Genomic DNA, 26,967 nt, shown 5'->3' on the forward strand with positions numbered 1-26,967 from the left:
TAGTACATACGGAGGGATTGTGAGGGACAGGCCAGGGTGAAAACAGTATGGCAGCATAAACAAACAACATACTAAGAGTGGTTAGACAGTCCAAGTCATACACTTGGTACACTGGGTAAATTCTACAACCCAGGGGGAAGGCAAAAGAGAAGTACAAAAAAAGCCAAAAGGGTCAGCAACTAGGCAAGCTATAAAATAGGCAAGACAAAAGATTAAACGAAAACAAAAACAGGCCGTTTGGACACAGATGGACAAACAGGGAAACGTGTGGTGTAAGAGCTAGGTTAACTTGGTGCAATACTCGGCGAGGCTCAACAGAAATAAGGGGTATTTAAACACACGTGAGCAGGCGAAAGCAATCAGTAGCTTAGAGAGAGGGAACGTGAATCATCAACTAATAGTAGTTTGTAAGAGTTCCGGTGTGAGTGCATGCTGGGAACTGGAATCCATAAAAAAACATACATAGGTATGACAGTATATTTAAAGATTGTTTTGCCATTAGACAATTTAAATACAACCTAATCAGTTTTGGTAGTGTCGGAATGTTATAACAATTTTACCTTATATCATAGTATTATTAAAAAAGTTATGGTAAGGAGCGTACTTTACAATTATGAAATGTCTGATGTGTCAGAGTTTTAGGTATTTGCTATTCTAGTACACAGGTCACATTCACAGACACATTTAGGATGGTTACAGGATGAGGGTGCTGTGGAAGCTCATTAATTGATAAAACAGAAGCTCAACATAGTCCCAGGTTTAGCAGATATGCTATGTTAAAACTAAGGCTAACCGTAATAAACCTTCTAGTCTTCAAGATGTGCATTCAAATGTTCAAAAACACATATAAGATATTTCACTCTACATTTCACTGCTCTTAGGTTTGAGGCTTTACCTTCTTAACGAGATTAATTTGAGCTTCAGTTAGCTGGAACATGTGGACACAGCAGGTCTGTGCTGTGTTGTTTAGCTTGTTAGCTAACTTTTCTAAGCTAAGCTAAACTAGCTAATCCAAACAGGTCCAAATATGAGGAAAACTGCCATTACTCCCTGTAATCAAATTGAACTTTTCAATATTTCAATTTTATCTTATATTTTACCTTTTAAAGAAAATGCAGGGTGAGAAGAAGTAACAAAAACATAAAGCCTATCCTTCTCCCCACTGCAGGTAATTCTGTATAATACAGCAGTAAAATTTTCAAACCGTATAATGGTATAAAAATATTGGATACTGCCCAGCCCTAGACGCCAGTGTCTGTACCACTTTGGGGCCACCAATGGTCTACAGACATTAGCACACACACACATAAACACACAGATGCACACCCAGTCTTAATCACAGAACAGTTGGGTTGAGTGTACACTAAGCATCGCAGGCACCCGTGTCATCATGCCAGTGCCGCTCTCCTCTTCCTCTTGCACATCAGACCCTAATTAGTAAATAACTCATTAGCATGAGGTGATTAATCACTCACTGGAAAGGGGCTGTGGGTGACAGGCTGCGGAGATGTGTATGTGTGTGTGTGTGTGTGTGTGTGTGTGTGTGTGTGTGTGTGTGTTTGTGTGTGTGTGTGTGTGTGTGTGTGTGTGTGTGTGTGTGTGTGTGTTTGTGTGTGTGTATGAAAGGAAGATGGAAACTGGATGAGATAATGAGACTAGAGGAGTATGTGCTCTTAACTTATCTGTGCCATATATACTGCTCATTCCTCAGGATTATTACTGTATAATACACACCGTTGCTTAAAAAATAGAATTTTTTTGCTTAGAAAGAAGGTGCAAATGCATTCATGAGATTCATTTTCACCACATATACTTTGTCAAATTACATTCTCACTCTGCACTCTTAAAAATAAAGGTGCTACAAAAAGAATCCCTGCTGAGAGAGGCCATAGACTACCCACCCAGGGTTTCTGAATGGACGTTTCAGACAAACAGTGGAACTATGGGTCAGATTTTTAGGTTTTAGTGTGTAGCGCATTTAAGCTGTGCTCTTAAAGCATTTGCTCAGGTCAATTAATTACAATGTCATGCAAATAATGAATGACTCTGAGGGTCAGTGTTCTGATGTGAGGCAAGTGCCGATTTATTTATCTTATTAATAAGGCTAAATTTTGGTCTGTGATTGGTCCAGAGGGTATTTCTCCTTGTGCCCAATAGTTCTGGACTCCAGACTCACTGCAACCTTGACTTGGAAGAAGTGGATAAGAAAATGGATGGATGGATGGTTTTTCATAAGAGTTTGAAATGAGAATAAACTAAAACAAATAAAAATAAATCAAATAAAATTTTTCAAAATGTCAGTTGAGAAGATGTGATCTTTTTGGGAAAACAATTCTGGCTTTAGATGAGACTCTGCAAGCCAGAAAAAATAGATACAGATACCGACTTGCCAAAAACAGGGATGTGGCAACATTCAAAGAATATTCAAAGACTAGTATATTGTCCCATGACTTTTGCCATGGCCCATGAAAGCTAAAAATGCTTCACTCACCTGCAGAATATATAATTGAGGCCTCTTGCATTCAATGTGGATGTATAGAGTCTATCGTTCATTCGTATGGACAATTTTAGCCAGACACTGCCGGTCACGGTCATCACTACCCACTGCATACTGCATACTGTCCACTATGACTGGTAATATCTTCTTTAATGTGTTCTTGGTACTCACACGACACTGTGGATCTTGGTTTGTCTCATCCATTACACACCTAATAGTAATAGTAAACTATATAGTAAAAATATTGTAAACTAGTAGTAGCTTGAACTCTGTTAATTTGTTGTTGTACTTCACCATCGTTCTGATTCAAATATCTGTAATGTAAAGAGAAAGGATGCTTAAAAAGTTTTCTCTTTTCTGACCTTTTGCCTTCTTCGCAGTTGTTTGTTGTGTTTCTGTGGAGCGAGGATGATCTTGTCTCTCTGGTGTCCTCCAGCATGTGACGGGATTGAAAGTGGTCTTGCTTTAAGCTCCAGAGGCTCCAGGCAGACCAGACCGAGTCCTGTGTAATCAGAGCCATGCCGAGATAGAGCAGGACTACAGCCAGCCTGGCTACCCCTCCGTCCAAACCCTGGCTCTCTGCTATCTCCCTCCATCTCTCTCTCCCCTCCTCTCTTCCTCCCTTATTCTTTATTCCTCCGGAGAGACTGAAAAGTGTGAGGGAGAGCAGTACAAGCTGTCTACAAGACAAAGACAAAAGAGAGGGAGCGGGAATGAGAGGGAGAGAACGAGAGGTAGTGGCAAGAGCCAAAGATAGCAGGGAGAGAAGTTAATTCCCCAGCGGCTCTCTTTCCTTGTTAAAACTAGATGCTCCATCCAACCCCTATCCCATCAACTCCACCTTCTCTAGCCAGCTAGCTCCCAGACTACCACTACACATACTAATGCACTAGCCTGTCCTGAGGGTACATGTCTGTGGAGGAGTTTGTGTCTGTGTCTGTGTGTCTGTGCATGTCTTCATGTCTTTATTTATGTTACTTTTATATAACCTGTTTTTGTTTTGCCATTGTTATATTGCAATGGCTGTAGAATATAATATATTATTATTATTATTATTATTATTATTATTATTATTATTATTATTATTATTATTATTATTATTATTATTATGTTTATACACACTGATATTAAAGTATGCATTCATTTGTATAACATATTTTAAGAATAAAAAAGCAGATTTAGTTAAATTACATGACCAACACCCAAAAAAAAAGACTAGTACTGTCACAGTATTGTTATTATGTACATACTGAGCCTGTGCACTCACTATCTAACAAGTACACAAGCATGCCAATATATAGACTTATTACGAAACGTGCCCTATACCTGTATAAGTTGTGAGGTGATATCTTGTGAGTGAGGTTGACCCACATACTCTTAACAAAGCCAATAATTATTGTTTGTCTATTGCGTTTGAGCGAAGGCTGTTAGTCTCTAAATTTCCTAATTCACAGGCTCATTTGTACAAGGAGTGTGTCATAGAAGGCATTACCACCCACAGTGGACAGCACAGTGGGTGTTAATGATTGTGACCGATGGCATCTGGCTAAAATTTCTAATACATCCATGTTTAATGCAGAAGGCCCAACACGCATTTGTCTTTGGGTTCCATACCACATGGCAAAAGTCACGGAATCCATTATTAATTCCTGTCCCATGACTTTTTGCAAAGTCAGTGTATATGCAGATGGTCAGGAAAATGCCTTTATTCATCACAACACTCCCAGACAAATTCTGGAAACTGGAACTGAAAATAGACACTCATAAAATAGCAGAGGTTAAGCTGTTCTATACCCATAACAATATCATAACACTGTGATCATTTTATGCATTAGATTATTTGCATATTGCAGCCTTTAGCATTATTAGAATTGCAAAGACCAATATTGTGCTAATGAATTAGCCAAACAGTATGCTGCACATCTCTGTGCGAGTGTGTGGATGAGGAGCCGCTATGCTACAGCGCTGTGTTGGCGGCTGACGCTCCATCCCTGGTCTAATGTAAATAGTGCTTTGCATGTCTGCTTTAACTGGATGGCTTTGTCAGGCAAATAATTGGTGCGAACCGACTCCCCAGCACTGCAGGCCCTTGATTGGCTGTTTCCCTCTGTTGCTGCGGGGACGCGGCCTTGAGCGACAGGCGTGGGGGTGGTTTGGGTGAGTGACGGCCGCAGCTAGCCACTGCATAGTGATTAGCCCGTCACAGGGCAGCGCGGTGACAGCCCACATGCAGGCGTGGAGGTTCATGTGAAGAACTACAGCCCCCATAGTGCACTGGAGTTTGGAGTCTGGAGAAGGCAACAACAATGCTTAGGGGAAAAACTGGGCACATTGGGATCTATGCGTACTGACATGCATATTGTCATTTGCATAACATCACTGTCATATTGAAACCCAGGAAGTGCTTCCAGCAGTTTTCTGTACAAATATTTCCAAAAGATTTGGAAGGAATTCTCATTATGTTCAATTTACAAACCTTTCTTCACCTTGTGCTTTACCAGTATGGAGCTACAAGGGATAAAAATACAGCATGGATGCATCTCGGGATGCACAGCAAGTGACTTTAAAGCATAGGTCCCTTGTTTTTTTTTTTTTGTTTTTTTTTATTGAAAGCAGATAAGATTATTGGTCTTAGTGGCCTGTCATGACCACCACCGCAATGTGTAATATGTTCATAATAAATGCAAAGTGGTCTGGTAGGTTTGTTGGATGTAATTGTTCTACACATTTACAGTAGTAGACAATAGACACAGTATCTCATACATGAATGAAACACTCCATTAAAAAAACACAGAATCTGACACAGCAGTTTTTTAGCTTATTAATCTACATTAAAAGTACTCTTCCATATAGTCTGTGCAATTGCACATTATCACCAGAGAGGTCTCTAAATCTCCCCAAATACCCCAAACCTGCAGACTGTTGCTTTAAGCAAAGTAAAGCCGATAATGTTGTTATAATGGTTGCTAAGCAGATTTCTTTAATATCCACATATATAGCTGCAGCCACACTCATTCTCCCCGTCCTTGCTGGTGAGAGCAGGCGACCCAGATGTCAAAAGTGCCGAGTGCAGCATTATGCACAGGCACATGGGTCTTGCAGCATTGGCCATCCATTTTCCTGCGGATGTTTTTCTTGGTTGATTTTTTTTTCCTCCCAGCCTGCAGGCTCCCTGAGGTCTTTGCAGTAAAGGTTAACTAGTCTTTTCTTAAGCTTTCACTGGAAGACAAATGGCCATGCTCACCCCATGGGCCCCTCCCCAAACGTACATCCCATTTCCCCACTGCCTCGCTCCCCTGGTCTACTGCACCCCCACACCGGCATACAGGGGGGAGAGAAAGTGGGAAAGAGAGACTGGAGAGGTGACTGAAAGAAGGAGGCCAAACGAGGGAGGAAATGATGTAGAGAACAGAAACTTGGGGAAAGTGCTGGGGAAAGTGGGAGAGGAGGTATTTTGGTGGAGGCTCAAGTTCAGCAGTATTATTGAGACTAGAATTGAGACTTTTGTTCAAAGAGCAGATGCTTCAGAGCTTCTTTTTTGTATTTTTTTAATATGCAATGCATGTGTAACAATTAGAGCTATAAAAATAATCACAGACAAAATAACGTGTAATAATAATGAAGGTTTCTTAATTGCCTTGCTTGGTGCCCTTTGACACAGTAATATAGTTCTGGTCACTATGATGGAGGCAAACGAAACAACAACCCCAATTCTTTCCGTATGCAACATAGATGCAATTCGGAGTAGATCTCAACACTGAGCCAGCTAACAGTTCATTAATCTTAATCAAAGTACCGTTCAAGGAATTTTGATTGTGATTAATAGTGATATTGATTTGATCACCCACCATTAATTTATGTGTAATGAATTAAGACTGATTTTGTCCCCTTATACTTTAAAAAAAACCTGCCTGTGCATCCCTTGTTCAATCCCATAAGTTATACACAGCATGTAGACAGAAGTCTACTTAAACCAAAGAGTATTAAAACAGTTTATCCTGCTTTTTTGGAGTATCTTTCTCGACTCTCTAGGAAAGTCGTTCTACTAGATTTTAAAGCATTATTATTGAGGATTTGATAGTAAGTGAGTTCAGTAAGTAGTGGTTGTATCTGCATCATTCCAAAAAACACAGTTCCACTTATCCACAGCCTAATGCCATGGGGCTTTATACCCCTTTAGCTCACAACTGCCACACATATCTGCTCCAGAGAGTCATAATCTCTTGGCAGCATTTCTCTATAGAGACTAAAGAAGCTTTGTGTGTTAATTTGCACACCTGTGTCAGCACTGGATACAGATTTAACTGCATTTTGCACTAAATGGTCTGATGGGGTTCTTTGACTGGATGGAAATGCATAAATTGGCATTAAATTCATTTATTACAATTTGCTAAGATAAACACTATTCTGTTAATTAATGCTGTTGCATCAACACAATTTTGGCTAAATTGAACTGAATCCACATTTCATTTTTTTTTTCCTCTTTTTTTAATCTGGAGTTTAATGAGACTTGGCGGTCAGGCTGGGGTGAGCGCTGGGGCTGCGCAGTGCAGATCTGTGCTGCCGTTTCTATGCAGAAAGCATTGCTCTCTGTCTGGTCTGCTCGTCTGCTGCCTGCAGCCGTAATGAGAGACTCTAATTCTGCAGCCAGTCTCCGTCCACGCTGATTAGAGGCTCCCTGGAGAGAAACGCCAGCTCGGGAAAGTCTCCCTCTTCACTACTGACTGGGTGCGGGGAGCTGCATTAAGTTAAGGAAATTGTGCTCCAGTAAATTCTGAAAAATGAAGGTCACTAAACGGTTCTTGGCTTATATGTACAGTTCTAGGAATAGCCTTCAACCATGTCATACACAACGTCTCATCAATTTAGACACTTCTCCTTAGTGCCCTTTAACTCATCATCTGTCCCTCTAAGAGTAGCTGAATTACACATGCAGCATGCATGGAGAAAAACGTCAGCATAGTGAAACCTCCTATACTTTTATAAAAGAAAAATGGTGTTATCAGTAATATCCGTAGCATTGTGTTTTTGTTCTGTTAGACACAATATCAATAAAAGATGGTGGTGGTGTGTTCATGTGTGTTGTGTTGGCATGAGTGGATCGGACACAGCAGTGCTGCTGGAGTTTTTAAACATCGTGTCACTGTGGGACCAAGAATATTCCCCCAACATTGTCCTGTGATTGACCAATAATGAATGACTAAATTATGATCTATCTATCTATCTATCTATCTATCTATCTATCTATCTATCTATCTATCTATCTATCTATCTATCTATCTATCTATCTATCTATCTATCTATCTATCTATCTATCTATCTATCTATCTATCTAATAGCTGTTCTCTTGTGGTCATGTGGGGTCCTGCCTATTGAATAACAAGGTAAAATCAATCAGTGTGTCACTCGTCACTTGCTTTTAGAGCCAGGTGTCCTCTGACTTTGGCAGATTGGTATTTTAATGGTGCAGTGCTTCTGCACTTCTCAGCAGAGTAAACTGACTGCAGGTCATTTAGAGGAATAGCAGTGTTGTTTTATGTGGTATTCTGTCTATTGTGGATGTAAACTGGGTATGTGCACTGCTTCGTGTGGCATGCTTGTGTTGCCAAGATAGCAATACACTCCTCAATTCCAGACCACCACGACCATCAGCGTTGATATATTGGTAAGCTTTGCTTTGTCTTTGCTATTTAAACGACACAGGCACAATGTGTGAAAATAGACTGCAAGATATGGTGTAAGACAGCATTGAGCATCGCGGCGCATGTTGCGCAGGGTCTAAGATAGCACACAGTCTTTTTTTTTATATTTAAACTAAATAGCACTGTGTTTGTGTGTTAGCACTGATAAACCATGTTTGCACATGGAGAAGAATATGCTAAAAAGGCTAAACTTATTAAATTAAAGGCAGTGTTTTCCTGGAAAATCTTTCAGCACTTCATGCTTCCCTCTGTTGACAACTTTTATGGAGATGCGTATTTCATTTTCCAGCAGGACATGGAACACTGCCCACACTGCCAAAAGGTCTAATTGGTCTTACGTAATAATCTAATTTTCTGAGACAGTGTTTTCACTGGCTATAAGACAATAAAATTCATAAATGCTTAAAATAGATCACTCTGTGTGTAGTATGTTTTGGTCTTCAGACATTATGAAGGTAACTAACATTTGGCACTTGCCCCTTACTTTACAAACACCTTTCTTTAAAGGCTATTTACTGAAAGGGGTATTTAAGGACATCCACCTAGTGGCTTGGTTGTTTACCTTTACTTGCCTTTATTTAATTCAGTAGTGTAGGTGTAATGTGTCACAATTTGTCTGGTGTTTATTAGTGTGCCACTGTATTTTTCTCCTGATTAGAGAGGAGCACCGGTAACCGTAATAGCCATTGTGGCCATAATGATGTTCCCGTAATTTACAATCCAGCTAGACCCAGTTTACACTATAATGACCTTTTCATCACCCCACTGAGTGAAATCGTGTATTTGTGGGTGCATTCATGAGTGTCTCAGTGTGTGTGTGTGTGTGTGTGTGTGCGCGTTTGTGTGTGTGTGTGTTAAGACATATTGAACTCTATGATAATGATCATGGTCCAGTGGCTCTGTGGCAGTCCAAACAAATAGCTAACAGAGTAAATGGAGTAATGTGAGTTTTGTCCAGTGGGCTGAGTCTAGTGGTTTAATAGTAGTTTAGCAGTGTACTAGTACAGCAGCAGGTCCAGTGTGAGGGTCTGTGAGAGTGTGTGTGTAAGTGTGTGTGTGTGTGTGTGTCTGGGGACCTGACATCAGTCTCTGAGGTGTTGACTGATTAGAACACCTGCCCTCTGTTGGGCAGGACTGGTGGTGCCATTAATGTCCTTCATTAGTTCAGACCTGGTCTGTAAGTTTAAGGTGGATGATACAGTATGATATGAGAGTATTATTTTAATGGTACTTTATATTATGATACACTGTCTGAAAATTAAGTTAATTTGCAATAACAGTTAAGTGCTATACCTTAAACATATCTTTATTTTATTCTGAATTAAATAACGTCATGCAAAGACAAATGTAGACCACAGTTATTGCTTATACATTTTCAATTTGTTTGTTTGTTTGCTAGTTTTGAGTTTTAAATTTCCTTGCAGTTTGTTTTTTTCTCATTTGTAGTACTTTCCTTAATTAACCCATTTATTATATAAATCCTGTGGATTTATCCTGTGCATCATGTATTCTTAATGCATTATGCACACATTAATGATGCATTTATGGCATGTACACTATAATACCTCATAATGATTGCTACAAGGTTGTTTAATGAGCCATATGTGTGACAGTGACTTTATATCTTTATAAAGAGAGTTTTCATAATGCTTTATAATATCCATCTACATACTAACATATCAATATTACTGGTATTATTTAATGTGTTATCTATACAGTAAGTATTTCTGAGTTATTATGCATGTTTAACACAGTTATACATTATCATATCTGCCATACAAGCCCACAAGTCAATATACTAATCAATATTTCAAGATAAACAGACCAATGTAAATGCCCAAAAACCTTTTTTTTTTTTTTTTTTTTTTTTTTTTTTGCATTCAGTTTTAATTTAATGCTAGAAAATAATGAATCATTTTATTGTATTTGTCTGTAAAGTTGCCTTGGCAAGTTTGAGTGTGTGACAGCAGTGATATACATACAGCATGTGCTCTTTTGTTCTGCACTTTATGGAAATAAACAATGCCAAATGTAATGTAATGTAATGTAATGTAATGTAATGTAATGTAATGTAATAATACTTATTGGATATCATGAAAAAAAAAGAAAACGTTTAAATATCATTATCATAGTATTGTGATAAGACTTTGCTGGATTGTCCACATAGACTTCACTGTTCTTTCATTTCTGTCCTTGTGGCAATGTTACCATTCAGGCTTATGTATTATTTGTGCACTAAACTGGATCACCTTGGCTGCATGTTTTCCAGTCATGCTTCTGCCTTTTTGAAGTGCTCTGCCTGCCACCATCTCCCTGTAACCATCTATTATGCAGGATTCCACTCGGATGTGTTGTACTGTGGATGTAAATAGGCAGTGAACGATGTAAATGAAGCCGGGCTCTAGGCGGAGTGTTTAGGTAGGGGTCTCACTAATGCATATGGGGGATTCAGGGACATCTCCTTGCTCAATTATGCCACGTCATCTCAATGTATGTTTCCATCTGTCCTTTTTTTTTTTTTCCCCAGCGCTCCGGTCCTGCAGCGCTCCAGTACTCACGGTGACATTGTTTACCAAAAAAAAAGGGTTATGTATTTTTAGCATGCATCACGTGCCACTGCTTTCCAGTGTGTTTTGCTGTTGTGTCAGGCTGTCAGTGAGCCGCAGCAGTCAGCTCGGACGCTGAAAGCTTTTACCTCCAAAGGGAAACGTTGTGCAGGAGTAAAAGTCCGTCCGTGTGGTTTAAGACACGAACATGGACACTGGTCTGCGTAACACGGCTTGACACATGCTAGCCTGGATAGAGGAGCGTTTGTTTTCTGTCTCATACACTCCTCCTCTCGCTCTGTCGTTCCTTTCGTCTCTCTGCCTTTGATGAGCATGCTTTGTCAGATACGGTTGATTCACCCTTGTGCTCGCTCACTCTCTCTTTTTCTCTCTAGCTCTCTCTATCTGTCTATGTATTCTTACTTGCCAACCTTTTTCACTTTTTATGTCTCTTTCTCTCTCTGTCTTTCTGTCTTTCTCTCTCTGAGTTTCTAGAGTCACATTTCCTTTCTCACACACTCTTTCTCTCTTTCTCTGTCCCTTTTTCGCATTTGCTTCTCACTCTTGCTAAATCTCTCTTTTTCATTATCCGTCTCTTACTCTGAATCTCACTCTTACATTTTCTTTTTTTCTTTGTCATTTCTAGTTAATCTTTTGCTTTTAAACACACTTTCCATTTCTCACTGTTTCTCTCTCTCTCTCTGTCTCTGTCCTTCTTATTATTTCTCACTTGCTTATACACACTCTCTCTTTATTTCTGTCTCTTACTCAGCATTTCCTCTCTCTCTATCTCCCTCTCTCTCTTTCTTTTTTTGACTTTGACTTGCTTGTTCACACTGTCTCTCTATCCCTCTCATTGCTTCTCACACTTGCTCACTCAATCACAACTTCTGTCTTTCTCTCCAGCCGTCTTATTGCTCATTTCTCACTCCCAAACTCTCTCTCTCTCTCTTTTTTTCACTGGCTCTTGCTCTGCATTATTTCTTCTTTCAGTCTGTCATTCTTTTTTCCCCGCTTGCTCTTTTGAGGACTCTCCATTTCTCTCGACTTTCCTCCCTGTCTCTGTCATTCTTACTCACTTGTACACACTCTTTGTCTCTCACATTACCCATCACTTGCTCTCCTCTCTCTCTCTCTCTCCCTCTTTTTATTCGTGTTTATTACTCTAATTCTTTCACTCTTGTTCTCATATTCTCTTTCTGACTTGCTCAGACTCTCACTCTCTATCCATCGCATTGCTTCTAACTCTTTCTCTCTTTCTCTCCCTCTCACTCTCTTTCTGTCATTCTTTTTCTCTTGTTCTCAGTCTCTCTGTCATTGTCCTTCTCACTGCCCCTCAGTCTTTCTCTCACTCTGTCTTACTTACTCTCTCTCTCTCTCTCTCTCTCTCTTGCTCTCTGTCACTTATTTCTCTCTTGCTCTTTCACACAATTCTTTCTCACTGTTTCTCTCTGTGTCTTGGTCCCTGTAACTCACTCACACTCTCTGTCTTGCTCTCTCTTACATATTGTCTCTTTATCCATGTCTCTTACTCTGCATCTCTCTGTCTCTTTTCTCTTTTCTCACTAGTCATTTCTTTCTCACTTTGACTCTGTGACTCTGTGAATCTGCTTCTCTCTCTCCCTCGCTTTCTCTCTATTGCCCTCACTCCCTCTCTCTCACAGCATCTCTCTTTCACTGCCACCCTCCTCCCTTTTCTCTCCTCTCTCCTCCGCACTCCCTTACACTCCTGCTCTCTCACCCATCTCCCTCCTCCCTCCTTCCCTCCCTCCCTCGCTCTCCTGCTCTCTCTCTCTCGCTCGCGCTCTGCGGAGAGCCAGTATAATTCTCACCGCTCTCAGACGGCGCCCGTAGCCACAGCCATGTGCATCTCCAGCTCGTCCCCGCTGCCTTCCAGAGGCTGAAAGGAAAAGCCCTCTATTTTTCCCCCTCTTTTTTTCCTCGACCATCCCTTACTTCTCCTCTTCCTCATCTTCCTCTTTTCCTCCTCTTCCTCCTCCTCCTCCTGCTCCCACTTTCATCTGCATCTCCAGCCCTCTTCCGACCTCTCAATCGCGGAACTACTACAGGGGGAGAGAGAAAGGACGCGTGTGCCGTATTGCAGCGTGTGAGTGAGTACGCTCGCGTGCGTGTAAGAGAGTGCGCGTGAGCACGCGTTTGCGATGACAGCGGGAGAGAAGTTGAGTGAGAGGGATTGAGAGGGCACCAAGGTCCCTTCGCTCGCGTTTCCCGACAGCCGCTGTCCGCGGTGCTGAATTCTAAAGGAGCCGTGTGGAAAGAGAGAGAGAGAAAAAGAGAGAGAGAAGAGAGAGAGAGGAAAGAGAAAGAGGGAGTGGAGCTCGCACGGCCGGAGCCATGCACCACTCCGGCAACACCAGCAGCAGGGTTAAAGCACTGTCACAGGAGACAGGTAAGTGAACTGGGCACTGTGGGGAGTTGTGCACGAGCGTGCATGTGTAAGAGTGTGTGAGAGCTTGTGAGAGTGTGTGAGAGCATGTGCGAGAGTGTGTGTCTGGGGTAAAGGTGTGGAAGTGGTTATGTGGAAAGTGTAAAAGGTTACAGGAGTGAGATAAATCATAGCTGTGGTGTACAAAGCGAGTCGTGGCTTAAACCTGACAGTAGCATACTAACATCATTCTGGACAATCGTGCGTGTGTGTGTGGGTGTGTGTGCGTTTGTGTGTGCGTGTGTGTGTGTGTGTGTGTGTGTGTGTGTGTGTGTGCGTGTGTGTGTGTGTGCGTGTGTGTGTGTAGGTCATAAGGGTAGTGCTGGCATTTGAGTAAGATGCGAGATGATAGTGATTAGGATGACTGACAAAGACTTGACAGTGTCATCTGAATGAACATCTGCTTTTAGTCTCTTCCTAAAGTCTGAATCACCTTTGTGTATGTGTGTGTGTGTGTGTGTGTGTGTGTGTGTGTGTGTGTGTGTGTGTGTGTGTTTGTCTGCAAGTGTAAGGGTCTGTACCTATGCATAATACACACTTGTCTGTGTGCCTGTAAACACACACATACACTTATACACACATTTATACACAAACCTATTCTATATTCTATATTATTTTACAGAGTGTCTGCCAGTGTATGTGAAACGTGTGCGTGTATAGATATATGTATGTACACTGTACACCTCCACATGTGTGTATATGTGTGAATACACCCATACATATCTTAATAAGCATATACACTGTATATGGCAGATAGGTGCATATAAATATAACCAGATGTCACATGTGTGCGAGTGCAAAGATCATGTGCATGTGTGCACACGTGTATGCATGCATCTATGCACTCATACACCTTAGAGTCTATAGAAAAGTATTAATACTGTATACCTATTTCTTTCTCTCTCACTCTTGCTTTTTTTCCAGTTTTTACCTCTCTATGTATCTATATATACGCAACACTATAGGTATATACACACCTATCTGCCACATGTGTATGTGCCCATGTGCAAATATACAGTACACACACAAACACACTTTTAAATAAACCTGTCTATGAGCACTTGGATGTGTGTGCAAAGGTTGTGTGTGTGCGTGCATGTGTGTCTTATTAGTGCACAAGTGTGCGTGTGTGTGTATATGTGTGTGTGTGTGAATGCATTCCCCTATTCCCCTATTTACAAGCCTGCAGTTTAGCCTAATTTGCCTCCATGAGTAAATTGCTCAAATTGCCAATATTTATAAGATTTGCATTTCATTGGAGAGACAAAGTGCTTGTTTTGTCTGAGGCTCCGGCATCATGAATAATTGAAGGGTGTCTGAGTGATGCCGGTGCGCCGTGCTTGTATTTAGATAGGTGCAGTACTAGAAGGAGAGAAGGCAAACACTTCCTCCGAAAGCTCTTTATTCAGAAGGACGCTGAGGGAGCAGAGCCGCCGTATGACCCCGAGCACAAGTGCAGATAGAGTAGGAGTGTGTGTGCGTATGCATGCATGTGAGTTTGTGAGTGTGAGTGTGTGTGTTAGCGGAGCAGGATGAGGGGAACAGCGGGGGGAGCCTGTAGCACATTGTCTCCGCAGATGGCGTGTGATTGGCATGATCCAGCCTGCAGTGGCCACATGTTCCCATGGTGGCAATTAAGGAGTGAATTGCTCCGTGCTTTTGTCTCCAAAATGGCATCCTTCTTTTCTTTGACTTTGTCTACCGTGTGTGACTGAAGGAGGGGGGAGTATGTGCACGTTGTGTGTGTGTGTGTCGCTGTGTGGGTGGGCTGGTGCTGAAATGTCCCAGTACAACTTTTTTTTTTTTTTTTTTTTTTGATGAGTAGTTTGACTCTGATTCAGAAAATGAAGGGGAGTGAAATAGACAGCCATTGTCAAACAGTTTGCTCAAACTTCGCTTCCCAAATGTGAAATTTCTGCAGAACAAGCTATTATTTGCAATTCAACAGCCTTCAGTCTCGCTTTGTCTCTCTCTGTCTTTCAATTCAGTACGCATAATTGGCATAACCAGATTTGGATGCATCATTGAACCAATAGAAATTAACTTTTAGGATATTCCGTTTAGATTATTTCAGTTTACATCAATCAATTCAGTTCATAGCAGGTCATTAAAAGTTTACTTTAGTTCAGTTCATGTCAGTTGATTCAGGTCGGTTCCGTTAAATTCAGTTTCCGTCAGATCATTTCATTACAGTTCATTTCAGTTCAGGTCAAATTAGTTCAGTTTATATCAGGTCAGTTGCATTTATGTCAGTTCAGTTTGCCCTAGGTCAGGTTAAGTTAAGTTCAGTTCAGAAATGTAATTTCAGTTCAGTTTAGTTTTGTCCATGCTAGTGCAGTTTGAGTATAATTAATTTCATTAATCACTTTAAATCAATTTGACTCAATTCAATTCAGGAAGCTTTCTGAGCAACAAGACTACAAACAGGTGGTATTATAATTATAATAATTATTATTAATTGTTAGAAATTATTAGCTTAAATGATCAAATAACAATTACGAATAGCAATCACTCATTTGTGTACAGGCATACACACACACACACACACACGCACACACTCATACATAAAGAATCTCACCGTTTCTTCACTTGCCTCCTCATTTCTCTCGGTATCTCTGTCCTCAACACAGTAATCGGATGCCCCCTGGGGTGTGTGCAGGAATGGTGTGAACAGGTCCATATGGGAAGAGGAGAGAGGAGTGAAAAACGGAGAGGAAGGAGAGAACAGAGTGATGGTGGCAGAAGGGAGAGAGAGAGAGACTGAGCGAATCAGTATGAGTGAGTGAATGAAACAGAGCACAGATCAAATCTCACCTCAGACTGTATCCTGCATCTACATGCACTTCATTATCAGCCTCTCTCTGAGTTACTAAACACTGGAAAACACAAAATTTACTCTATTCAAATAATATACAAAATACACTGACATGCCAAATATCATGGTATTTAGTGGAATTAGTACCATGTCCTGTAACTTTTCTATGCCCAATGGAATCTAGGGATTGCTGCACTGACCTGTGGAATATGTGTGTGGAGCTTCCTACATTGAATGCGAATGTGATTTCTGGCAGAACTGTGTGTCCGTGTGAATGGGCAATTCTAGCCAGACGCCGCTGGTCACAATCATTATTACCACCCACTGCACTTTCCACTGTGAATGCGTGGTAGTGCGTGGCCTTCTGTGAGGTATTCCTGGTACACACGTGACACTGCAGATCAAACACTTCAGGACTTCAAAATGTATTTAAGTATCTCGTCCATCTGGCGTCTGCTCGAATTGGACTTCGCTCAAACTAAAAAAAAAAAGATTTATTTATAATTTAAATTGTTGCCTTGCCACAAGCCATTCCCAAGCTATTATCCCATGACATTTGGCAAGTCAGTGTAGTAAACTTGACTTTGTGCTGAAACTTGAAGTGGGAATAAATTATGTGTATGTGTGTGTACATGTAGTGAGATGGAAAGTGGAGGAAGTGCAGCTCTACCCTTTGATGTAGTGAAAGCTGTTTAACTTAAAGCCGGACGGCGATTTGCTCCTGACCAGCGCTCCCCGACCCAGAGCGCCGGAGCTTTGGGTGGCCGGACCGGGCGTGCGGCTTAAACAGCAGCAGCGTGATGGTGTTTGATATAGTGCAGGCAGTGGAGTTCAGCATCAGCGGGGGACACATTCACAGCTGATCTCAGCAAAAGTGTGCAAAGCACTTCACCCTCCACTTCCAGTAATCTGCTATAAGTTGGCCCAATGGGAGCGCTTCTATTTGAAGCTAGTGTGATCCAGAATTAGAGAGGAGAAGAATGTGTGTAGAACGCAGCTGGAACAGATGAGGCTGAGAATTAAACTCTAGAGAGAGACTCTCTCTCTCTTCTGCGCCCTCTCTCTCGATCTCTCTCTCTCCCTCTCTCTTTCTCTCTCTTTCTCTCTCTCTCCTTAATGGCCTTCTTGCCTCTTGTTGATGAGTGGGCCTCGATGCTAAAGTCACTGACTCAGACGCTAGCTCATTTGATTGCTTCTCTCTGCGACTCCATGACACATGAATCTAGCACATTCAAAGAGCAAAGGAGAGAGAGAGAGAGAGAGAGAGAGAGAGAGAGAGAGAGAGAGAGAACGAGGGAGCGATAGGAAAAGAGATGGAGAGACAAAATTAATTGGGTCTGCTTACTTCGGCGAACAAGGGCCTGTTTGTGGCAGCGGCGATGTTGTTGTTCTCCAGTGAGAGACACAGGAAGGAGGAGAGAGAGAGAGAAAGAGAGAGAGTAAGAGAGAGAGAGAGAGAAAGAGAGAGGGAGATTTTAATTGAAAATATGGATTCCATTAACCCCGCAGCCCAGGGCGGCTCATTAGCATCTCATTAGTGCAGAGAAGAAGTAAAGAAGAAGAAGCACATATTCCATTATTGTTTTAATAGGTGATGATTTATCATTTACAGGGTCCAGGGTGTAAACGCTGCTTCTCCTTCACTCTTCACTTTCTGGATCATGTCACAGTAACAAAGTGGTGCGAAGGACACACACGAGTACACACGTAATACAATCTAACACACATGCACAAATGCACAAGCAAAGGCCTGTTCACATTGAGGGTATAATAAATACTCGCTGCCTTGTTCACCCAGCTCTATGTTCAAACGACTTAAAAGAGCCCATCGCTACTAATAGTTAGCAATGAACCTTAGTTAAAATTCATTGTGTCAATTAATATTAACTCAGCATCTGTCTTGTAGTCCTTCTGGGATCTAAAATCTCTCCATCTGTCAAATGTAGTTCCAACTTACATTCTTGCGTTTCACTCTTTACCTGTTCATGGAGCTCTGTCGATGGGTGCAATGGCTACCGCATGCTATATTTGCCTATGTTTGTTATTGTTTTCCATACCTGGCAACCCAAGATGTGGAATCAGGGAACTAGGGAATGGCCAGGGGGCATGATCAGAGGTTAAAAAACTTACAGCACTATTATTTCCACGATGCAATGGACAATTTAGAGAAGAGCAAAGGGGCTGAAGCAATACGGCAAAGATAAGACAGTATTTAAACCTAGAATGCTAAGAGTACCAATAGTATTATAATATTAAAAGCAAAATAAAATCTGTGTGTAATGTGAACAAATCTGTCCCTGAAATGCCTTACATGTGCACATTGATACGTGTATAAACGTCGCCTTCTTTACCAACAACAAAAAAACTTTGAGAGACGAATCGTAGCTTTATAAAGGGAAATGGATGTGTTAGCAGCTCATATGTGAAGCATCTTTTGCTGGAGTGGAGAGGAAACAGCTGGTCTGAAGTTCATGCTCAGATTGAGGGGGAGAAAAATGTTTAGGCGGTTTGCTTTTGCTGTTTTTGCAGCTATAGCTACACAGCTGCACCAAGAGATTTAAAAAATCTGATTTGGCACGTTCAAAGAGGAAAAAGTCAGATTTGAGTCATTTCAGCCTGGTAATGTAAACGTAGCCATAGAGAGTGTGTGTGACAAAGAAAGAGAGAGATGCAGCGAGAGAGATACAGTGTGTGTGTGTGCATGTCTGTGTGTACTATAGAGGTTGAGGTCTCTTTGCAGGCCTGCAGTAAAGCATGCGCTCAGGGTTTATATATATGTGTAACTGTGTGTGAAAGGGTAGCCACCAGACAGACTGGTCTGCTGCCCTCCCTGAGAATTGCCAGGTTCACAATCTAAACTTTAGCAAACATCCAGCTCCTTTAAACACTGTCAAAACACACACCTGATCTGAGGTCAAGCTCTGTTCTCCTTCAGTCCTCTGTGCTCTCTCTCTCTCTCTCCTTGTGGTTTTCATGTCAGACTCCACCTCTCCTCTGTGCTCCTGCTTTAGCCAGGCACCAGCCCCCCCTGCTGGACCCTGTGGGCACAGCAAGCACACACATGCAAACCCTGTGCAAATGTAGATGCATGTACATGCTCTGCTCTGTTTGATCTTGCTTTGGTTGAGTTTTTTCTTCCGTGAACACTGATTAAAACAAACACTGTAAAACAAGCATGTGCACAGATTTCTGTCTTCCGTTGTGCATTTGTATTTGTGCATTTGTGGTAAACCCGTCAGTGCATGTCTGTGGAAGAGTGTGTGTTATGCTTGGTGTGTGATAATGACACTGAAGATATTTAATCCACTCTAGTCCCAGTCACCCACATCTCTTGATCTGTGTGTAGGGAACATTGCTTTACGGCTTAGGGACCCAAGTATTGTAGTTACTGTACTTTTTTCCCAGCATTTGATGCTTCGATATGGAATTTCAGTGACCCCTTAACGTGGATCTGGTTCGTTGAGAAACTGAACCATGCAGACATCCACAAAAGACATGGGATTATTTGGATCTATCCCTGCTCCACTCATACAGTGAATGCTTATTTTGAAGAAATTGATTTGGGCTCAGTTTTACCCTACATACTCTCAGAGGCTATTTATTGTTGAACTTTGCATTCACATGTGATCAAAGCAGTTTTGGATTTTACTGGACCACATGTAAATGCAAGTGTAAACATGTCCATACTCTGATCACATTCTTTAAACCGCATTCAAAGATTGTCTTGAGATGCATCTCTACCACATTTAGTACAAATTTAAATTTTTGCATTTGTCGTTTACAGTTTATAAGTAATGTACAGTGCGGTGCAAAAGTTTTAGGCACCAAAGCAAATTACACTTATCCATTAATCTCAGCAATATGAGTGTTTTTACTTGAAAAAAGCACCACATATGATTTAAACAGATGCGAAAAAACATACATACAGTAAAACGTATCAAGGAATTCTCATTTTTAACTAAGTATGTTATATCCTGTGAGCCAAGCTGAAGAATAAAGTGTAGAGATTCCAGATTTCTCCTGGATGCTCCTCAGCCAGCATGTGTATATGTTCAGTTCCGAAAGCAGCTCACTTGATTTATCAAATTTACCAATTTATCAGTATGATGTTGATATGATAAAAGCCAGAAAATTAGGAGAGATTAGGAGATTAGGATGTTTTAAGGAAACAATGCTGTAAAAGCTCTGCTTTTTGAAAAATTGCTGTTTGTATTTATTGTAATGCTGGTGCTTTACTGAGCTAATAAACACTTACTTTACAGATACACAGCTTTTTCTTTACTGAAATTCCCACAGTAAAGATGCCTAGGTGCCTAAAACATTTGCACAATACTGTATATTACTAAATATTTGTATAAAGACTGTCCTGTGACATGCGGCATGTCAGTGTACTAGTGTTTATTGTGATGCTCTCTCCAACAAGAGATATGATGCAGTATTTATGATGTGTATAAGATACATTATGTATTTGTAAAAATATATGTATGTGTCACTGTCACACAGAAACCTTGAATCTATATATTTTTGTTTGTTTTTTTTTCTTTCAGTGTGAATATAGAATGTGTTCTTTACACTGTATCAATAATTCACAATGTGCTGTCCAGTATAAATGCTCTAAAATTTAATTTCCATTGAAAACTAAGATGGCTTGCTTTTCTTTCTACTGTAAAGTTTCCGTACATTATTTTAATCAGACAACAGTGGTATACACTGTTTACTGAGTAAATGAGGTGTAGTGATAGAGTATGGAAGCTTATATGATACCATTTAATTCTCTCAACAGTTGGTACCAAAGAGCGCATTCGTGGGCGGAGCACGGTATAGGGCAATTGATTTGCTCCTTAGGAATCAATGCGTTTTGATCTGTGATCAGAAAGCTCCTTCATTTTCTCCTTTAGCTGAGGTGGAGGAGGTGAGCTGGAGCCAGAGGGTGAGTGGGAGTGATTCCTTTGTGAGGAGAAAGCTGCGGCGCGGTAATGTTACCCACGGGCCTTTAGACCGAGCTATTGAAAAGGACGCGCGTGTCGTGGCTAAGCTAATAAGCATGTGTACGAGCAGATGGTAATAAAGCTCTGTGCGATGTGGGCGCCCACTTCATTTGCATCTCAGCACACCGCAGCCTCCGCGGCCTCACACACACTCACTCACGTACACACACACTCACTCACTCTTTCGTACACTTACTCACGCTCTCTTGCGCACTCTCACTCTTCTCGTCTTTTCAAGGATCTAAGTTGCAGGCACGGTCGCGCACCACGATGCTGAAAGTGTTTACGACTAACTCACCCACTCCATCCCTGAGTCACTCACCCGGCCCTCCACCCAGGGATGTGTGCGCTTTTTACATCACCCACTCAGCCATGCATCCTTTCAACTTAGCGGGTCATCATTTGCTTCATTCTGCCATTTAGCATTTGGCGAATTTTGTTTTGCTGTTGATCCTTATGAAACGATGCTTTATCAGGCTGCACAAATGTTCATAACATGCATAACCTGTTACGTTTTTCTCAGGGCTGTCATCGCTAAAGTGCATGTTTAACACTTTATGGAATAATATTGAATCAGTAGCACGGCCTGCCCAGCCTCCGTCCAACGCACAGATTTTTTTATTTGCTCTGCAGTCGGTCTCGGTTCAGACACTGATAGAGAGAAATGGAGCAGATAGGGCATTCTGACTCACTCTGATGCTATTCCATTGGCTTATTTATTAGTTCATTCATGAACTAATGCAGCACCAAAGCAAATTTATGGTGTTACTAACAGAAATAAAATAAATAAAAGAAAGGACACACTCTGGTTCTATACTCTTGTAGCTTAGATACACACGGACTTAGTGTAAGGAGCTCTTAAAGGGACAGTGTACACATTACTGAATACTGGCCATTATATTTTTCCCAAGGCCATTTAAATGATCATCCCCCATTGTGAGCATGTGTGCAATACTGAACACTTCCTAAGGGTTTTAACTAATTTTTAACTAATTATTAATTGACACTATTTAAGACATTATTAATCATTGTACATTTTATAACTACTGTTTTATAACAGTAGCATGGCAGAGGCGTGGTTATGGGCGGGGAAGCGCACCACTTTCCACACTGCTCCACGCCAGCTGCACACTGCTCTGGTGCTGGAGAACAATTGAACCCAATGGGTTTCAGTGTACAGCGATGCAGCTGCTGCATGCAATAGAAAATCGCCTTAAGAAAGAAACTGCTCTAAAAAGAACTACTAATTCTGTTATCCTCCTGAATCTGTCTGAAACCTTTTTTTTATGTTTTGGTGCTCTGTGTTAGAAGGGCATCAAAGGCACATTTCCAGCGTATTTGTGTAGTAGTTTCTTTTCCTTCTCTGTGCTGCTCTCAGAGGTTCTGTTGGGGTTATCTTAGGGTTGTTTAGACTTTAGACTTGGCGCTGTTTCTTGGATGTGGAGTGATTTTGGGGATTGAAATAACGGGTTTGGTGAAGTCCCTGGTGCTCTCAGCTAAATTTGAGAGAACGATGTGTCCTCAATCCCACTAAAAGCATTTGTTTTTCAGCGCCAGAGAAAACAGATCAGACCTTCAGTCCCGTTCTATATCTACCTCTCTCTCTCTTTCTTTCTCTTTCTCTCTTTCTCTTTCTTTTTTGCTCTCTCTCTCCCACTCTGTCCTTCAGGCCCAAGGTCAGTTGGAGATTGGATTCAGCCCCCCGTGTCTTTCGGGAGGCGCGGGCTTGGATAGAGAGCCAGGCGTGTTGTAAATCTGTCCGTCCGATCGCTTCTCTCATCAGGTTGAGGAAAAACGAAGGTGCAGGAGGCGAGACGGAAGGAGAGAGGCAGAGAGGGAAGGAGAGGGCCTGTTTGTGTTAGCCTGCCATACATATGCAAACAAATATGTGTGTGATGGAGGTATTGAGTGGTGTGTTGGCTTGCCGCTGTATTGCAGATTGGACGGATGAGCCTTTTCCCGCTATTAAAGCTCAGCAATATGATCAGGCAGCTCATTGCTTTGCACTTTATATGGCCGTAAACACACACTCAGCCTCAGTACTCTGACCCACAGTGTTATTGGCTTCAATTTCACTCTGAATCTCGCCGGTTTATCTGTTTTTCCTCAGAATTCGCACTGAAGAAGGCTGGAATCTGTCTTTATGCTAATTTCACACCAGGCTCTCTAAGCACTGATGGGGTGACCACGAACGTTTTAGACAGAGATCGTTTCATTTTCAGCCTGACAGGTTAGTAATTGTAGACTAACAGCTTAATGGCTGTATTTACAGATAAGAATCATTTTTCTATGCTGAAAGATTCTACAGTTGAGCTTGTGTTGACAGTGTTTCAGCTCAAAGCAAAGCATTTATCTCTTTACTTGCTTTTCAAAAAGTACAGCTCAGATGGCCTTAGAGGGCAATCAGAAATGATGACTTTTGTGTCTTTGTGCGCTGATGTGTGTGTTTTTGTGCGTTGTTTGTTTGCCACAGCGGGTCGTGTGTGTTTTTTTAGGCTGGTCTGTTTGCTGTGTGTGGGTGAAACTCGAGCTCAGATGCTGATGGTTGCTGACACACGCGTCGAGTGAGCATACTGTATATTCCAACCAGCTGCCAGCACTAGCATGAGGGGAGACTGGGCTGCTGCACAGAGTGTGTGTGTGTGTGTCTGTTTGCGTTTAGGGGAAACAAACATTTTGAAGACAAATGATGTACATTTTCAGTACAAATGTCCTGTCCTGACATTGTTGGAAAAACAGCAAACACTGCGACAGCAAATGGGTTTGCTTTGTGGCTTTTAGCTAAGAGGACAGTTTTGAACTTTTTTGCCAGGGAAAGTCAAAGTTAGAGTTGGATTTAGTGTGAAGCTTGAACGATTATTATTATGTGTCAGTAGTTTTGCATTAAACTTAAGCCCTTAGCAAATTATAGTACTTCCCTTGTGGGTTGTACGGCTATCTGTGCCTTTGTCATTTGCATAATGTGTAATAAATACAGTTGATCCTTTGGCTTAATTCATTTTCTTTTCGAAGCTTCATAATAGACAAGAGCAGCATGAATGTAGCTGCAGCGGCACAGTTTTCTCAATTCTTCGTTGAGTACATGGCAGACAGGATGTGGTTATATGAGTAAAACAATCATTACATATTTGTTGTGAATTAATATATAATATTAGTAATATATGTATGTGTACACTTTTAGTTGATGTGTATATATTTTGGGATCTTGTTGTATTTCCACCTCATCACTCACTCTACATTATTCTAGCCTATACATGTGTTTGTTAGCTGATGTGACAGAATTGGCAGTTAGTATTCTTCTCTAATCGTATTTAGTAGTATAGTAACTTTTTAAACTTTTTTTTCATGTTAATTGTTCCAATAGAAATGCTCCGAAAGTACTTTAAACAATATCTTTTTAAATCAACCTCCACTTAAAGTTCTCATGGAAGCTTTAAATTTTGAGTATACAAGGTTTCAGTGTGACACATAATAATATATAAAACAAATACAATAGAATATGCCTCGTGCATGACCTCTTTCCACGACAGTGATGAGAAACCCGTGTGTGTAAGTGTGATTGGCACATCATAAGGTCTGTACTCAGGTGCATTGGACTCGCGGAGCGACTGTTCCGTGCAGGAGTTGACACGTTTAATGAGCAAGAGCAGGAGAGTCTGTAAATGTGCTATTGATTAGCATGTTGAGCGTACGGTCAAGTGAGGTGACTCTTCACTTGAGTCATTAGCTCAGTTAAACCGTTAAGCTCTCCACTGCTTAATATGCCCTTGAGATACAGCAGAGCGAATATCAGCAGATTCAGCACACACTCTGCACTCTCAGATATGATTCAGGTAGAAAGCGGCGTTCAAAACATCGGTGATGCTACAGCCAGATCATTATCAGACAGATAGATAGAGAGAATGATACAGAACGGCCCACAAAGAGAGCTCCTCAAAGTTAAACAGCTAGCCTATCATACACTCATTCCTTATCCCAGCCTCTTTGTTTGTATATGTGTGTGTGTGTGTGTGTGTGTGTGTGTGTGTGTGTGTGTGTGTGCAGTCTCATTAATACAGATGTGCAGATATAGGAGGCAATTGTAGGCTCGTTTTCCCTGCTGGTTATTTATGATAGACGCTGTATGAGTGTGTTTGTGTGTTTGATGTGTATTTAGTTGATTAGCTGTGTTGATAGTGAGCAGGCTGATGGATGGCTGTGGGTTTAAGAGTGTGTGTTTAGCTGGGCCTGGCTCATTGGGATGGATGGATGGAGGTATTAATTTTCTCGGTGGTGATTTGGGCCTGTTTGGCAGGCTGGCTGGCTCTGGGCTCGGCAGGCCTCCCTGCTCACTGGAGCACCACAGCCGCATGCAGAGGCGCCATGTGGGCTCCAGTCCTGCCATCACCTCCCCTTCCTCTGACCCCCTCTCCACCTCTCCATCCTTCCTTCTATCTCTCACTCAAAGCTTTGTTTGCCTTATCATTCAAACAGGGTTCATACGGAAAAGTCATGAAATTTGAAAATAGCAATTTCCAGGCCTGGATAAGTTTTGGAAAAATATATTTATTGAAGGAGAAAATATATTTTGAGCTAACAAATATGTCAGCTTAGAATTAATTCACTAATTTAGCCCTGCACAATGAAGCTCCCGGGATCTGACACATTTTATTGTTAAAGATTGGGTCAGCATTTTTTATAAGATTCATTTTAGGCCTAATATAATTAATATAAAAAATATGATTGTCCATGTCTGTACTGATGCTTTGGTCATGAAAAATCAGGCATAGAAAAGTCATTAAAAATTGACTAAACTCTAAAATACCAGGTAAATAAAATTAGTATGTCTAAAATGATTTATATTCCATAAATCATGTGTACTTCATAACAGAATGATAAATTGTATTTTCTTCAATATTAAATTACTTTTGTTGTCCATAAAACATAGAATTTCACACACTGATTTCACTAAACTACTCACTAAAATTGTAGTGCCCCTCCTGCCTCTCAGTAATAGGCTTATTAATGAGCTAATTAATTGCATCAGGTATATTGGACCTAAGAAAACACTAAAAAAGTGGAGGGCAATGATTCTCCATGGCCAGAGTTGAGAAATAGTTGTTCCATAACATTATTTTTAAACATCTAGTTAAAGTATATAAAAAAAACAGGCAGAAAAAATTAATAAGCCAACTTATTTTAAACTTTTGAACCGCACAGCACAGTATGTCTCTATTTCCCTCACCCACCTCCTTTATTACTGTGGGTGATGTAACATGCTCTGGTGTGTTGCACATGGTCATATTTAGCGAGGTTATTTATTGCTCTGGGGTCCAGATGTATTGTGCGGGGTTTGGCGGTGTAGTGACTCATGGCGCTGGTAGCTGCTGGTCACTGGGGAGAGGCAGAACTGTTGGTGCAGGTAGAGTAGAAGTCATTAAGTTTGTGCGAGGGGAGTGTTCAGCAAAGTGTGAGTGCAGGGCCCCACAGCGCAGGTAGATTTGGGCCTTGTGGTGCAGATGACATTTGACTTTTTTTCTTGGACGCTTCCTGATGTGATTTCATTATATTGGTTCTGTAATTGGAGCATGATGCAATGCTAATGTTTTCAGCCTTTCTGAGTCCTTGTATTGTTTTAGATTTATAGGAATGGTTTTAAAGTAAATGCTAATTTTTATGCCTTACAATCAAATAATAATAATAATAATAATAATAATAATAATAATAATAATAATAATAATAATAATAATAATAGATGTTGTAATTGACTGTTTCTCTGCAAACTTATCCTCCTTTCAGACTCTTTTTCAACGGTCAGGACTATTGTGTGATCTGCTGGCATAAGTAGATCAGACACAGCAGTGCTGCTGGAGTTTTTAAACACCTCAGTGTCACTGCTGTACTGAGAATAGAATACCAGCGGCATCTTTTGTGCAGCATCCTGTGTGCAACATCCTGCATGCAGTGTCCTATGACTAATGACCAATACGAACT

General features: G+C 41.1%; 1 protein-coding gene across 8 annotated transcripts in view; it reads left to right on the plus strand.

The window, feature by feature from the left end:
* tenm2a (teneurin transmembrane protein 2a) overlaps positions 1–26,967 on the plus strand; it is a 433,542-nt gene that overhangs the window by 183,616 nt on the left and 222,959 nt on the right. The window contains exon 1 of one of the 8 annotated variants that reach the window (XM_049484483.1): positions 12,523–13,155. The exons of the other annotated variants lie outside the window; for them this stretch is intronic. Within the exon in view, the coding sequence (XP_049340440.1) occupies positions 13,101–13,155 (55 nt within the window). The 5' untranslated portion in view covers positions 12,523–13,100. Of the gene's footprint in view, positions 1–12,522; positions 13,156–26,967 lie in introns of those variants that run through there. 8 annotated transcript variants of the gene reach the window in all.

Source organism: Astyanax mexicanus, chromosome 10 (genome assembly GCF_023375975.1).
Source record: "Astyanax mexicanus isolate ESR-SI-001 chromosome 10, AstMex3_surface, whole genome shotgun sequence".
NCBI lineage: Eukaryota > Metazoa > Chordata > Actinopteri > Characiformes > Acestrorhamphidae > Astyanax > Astyanax mexicanus.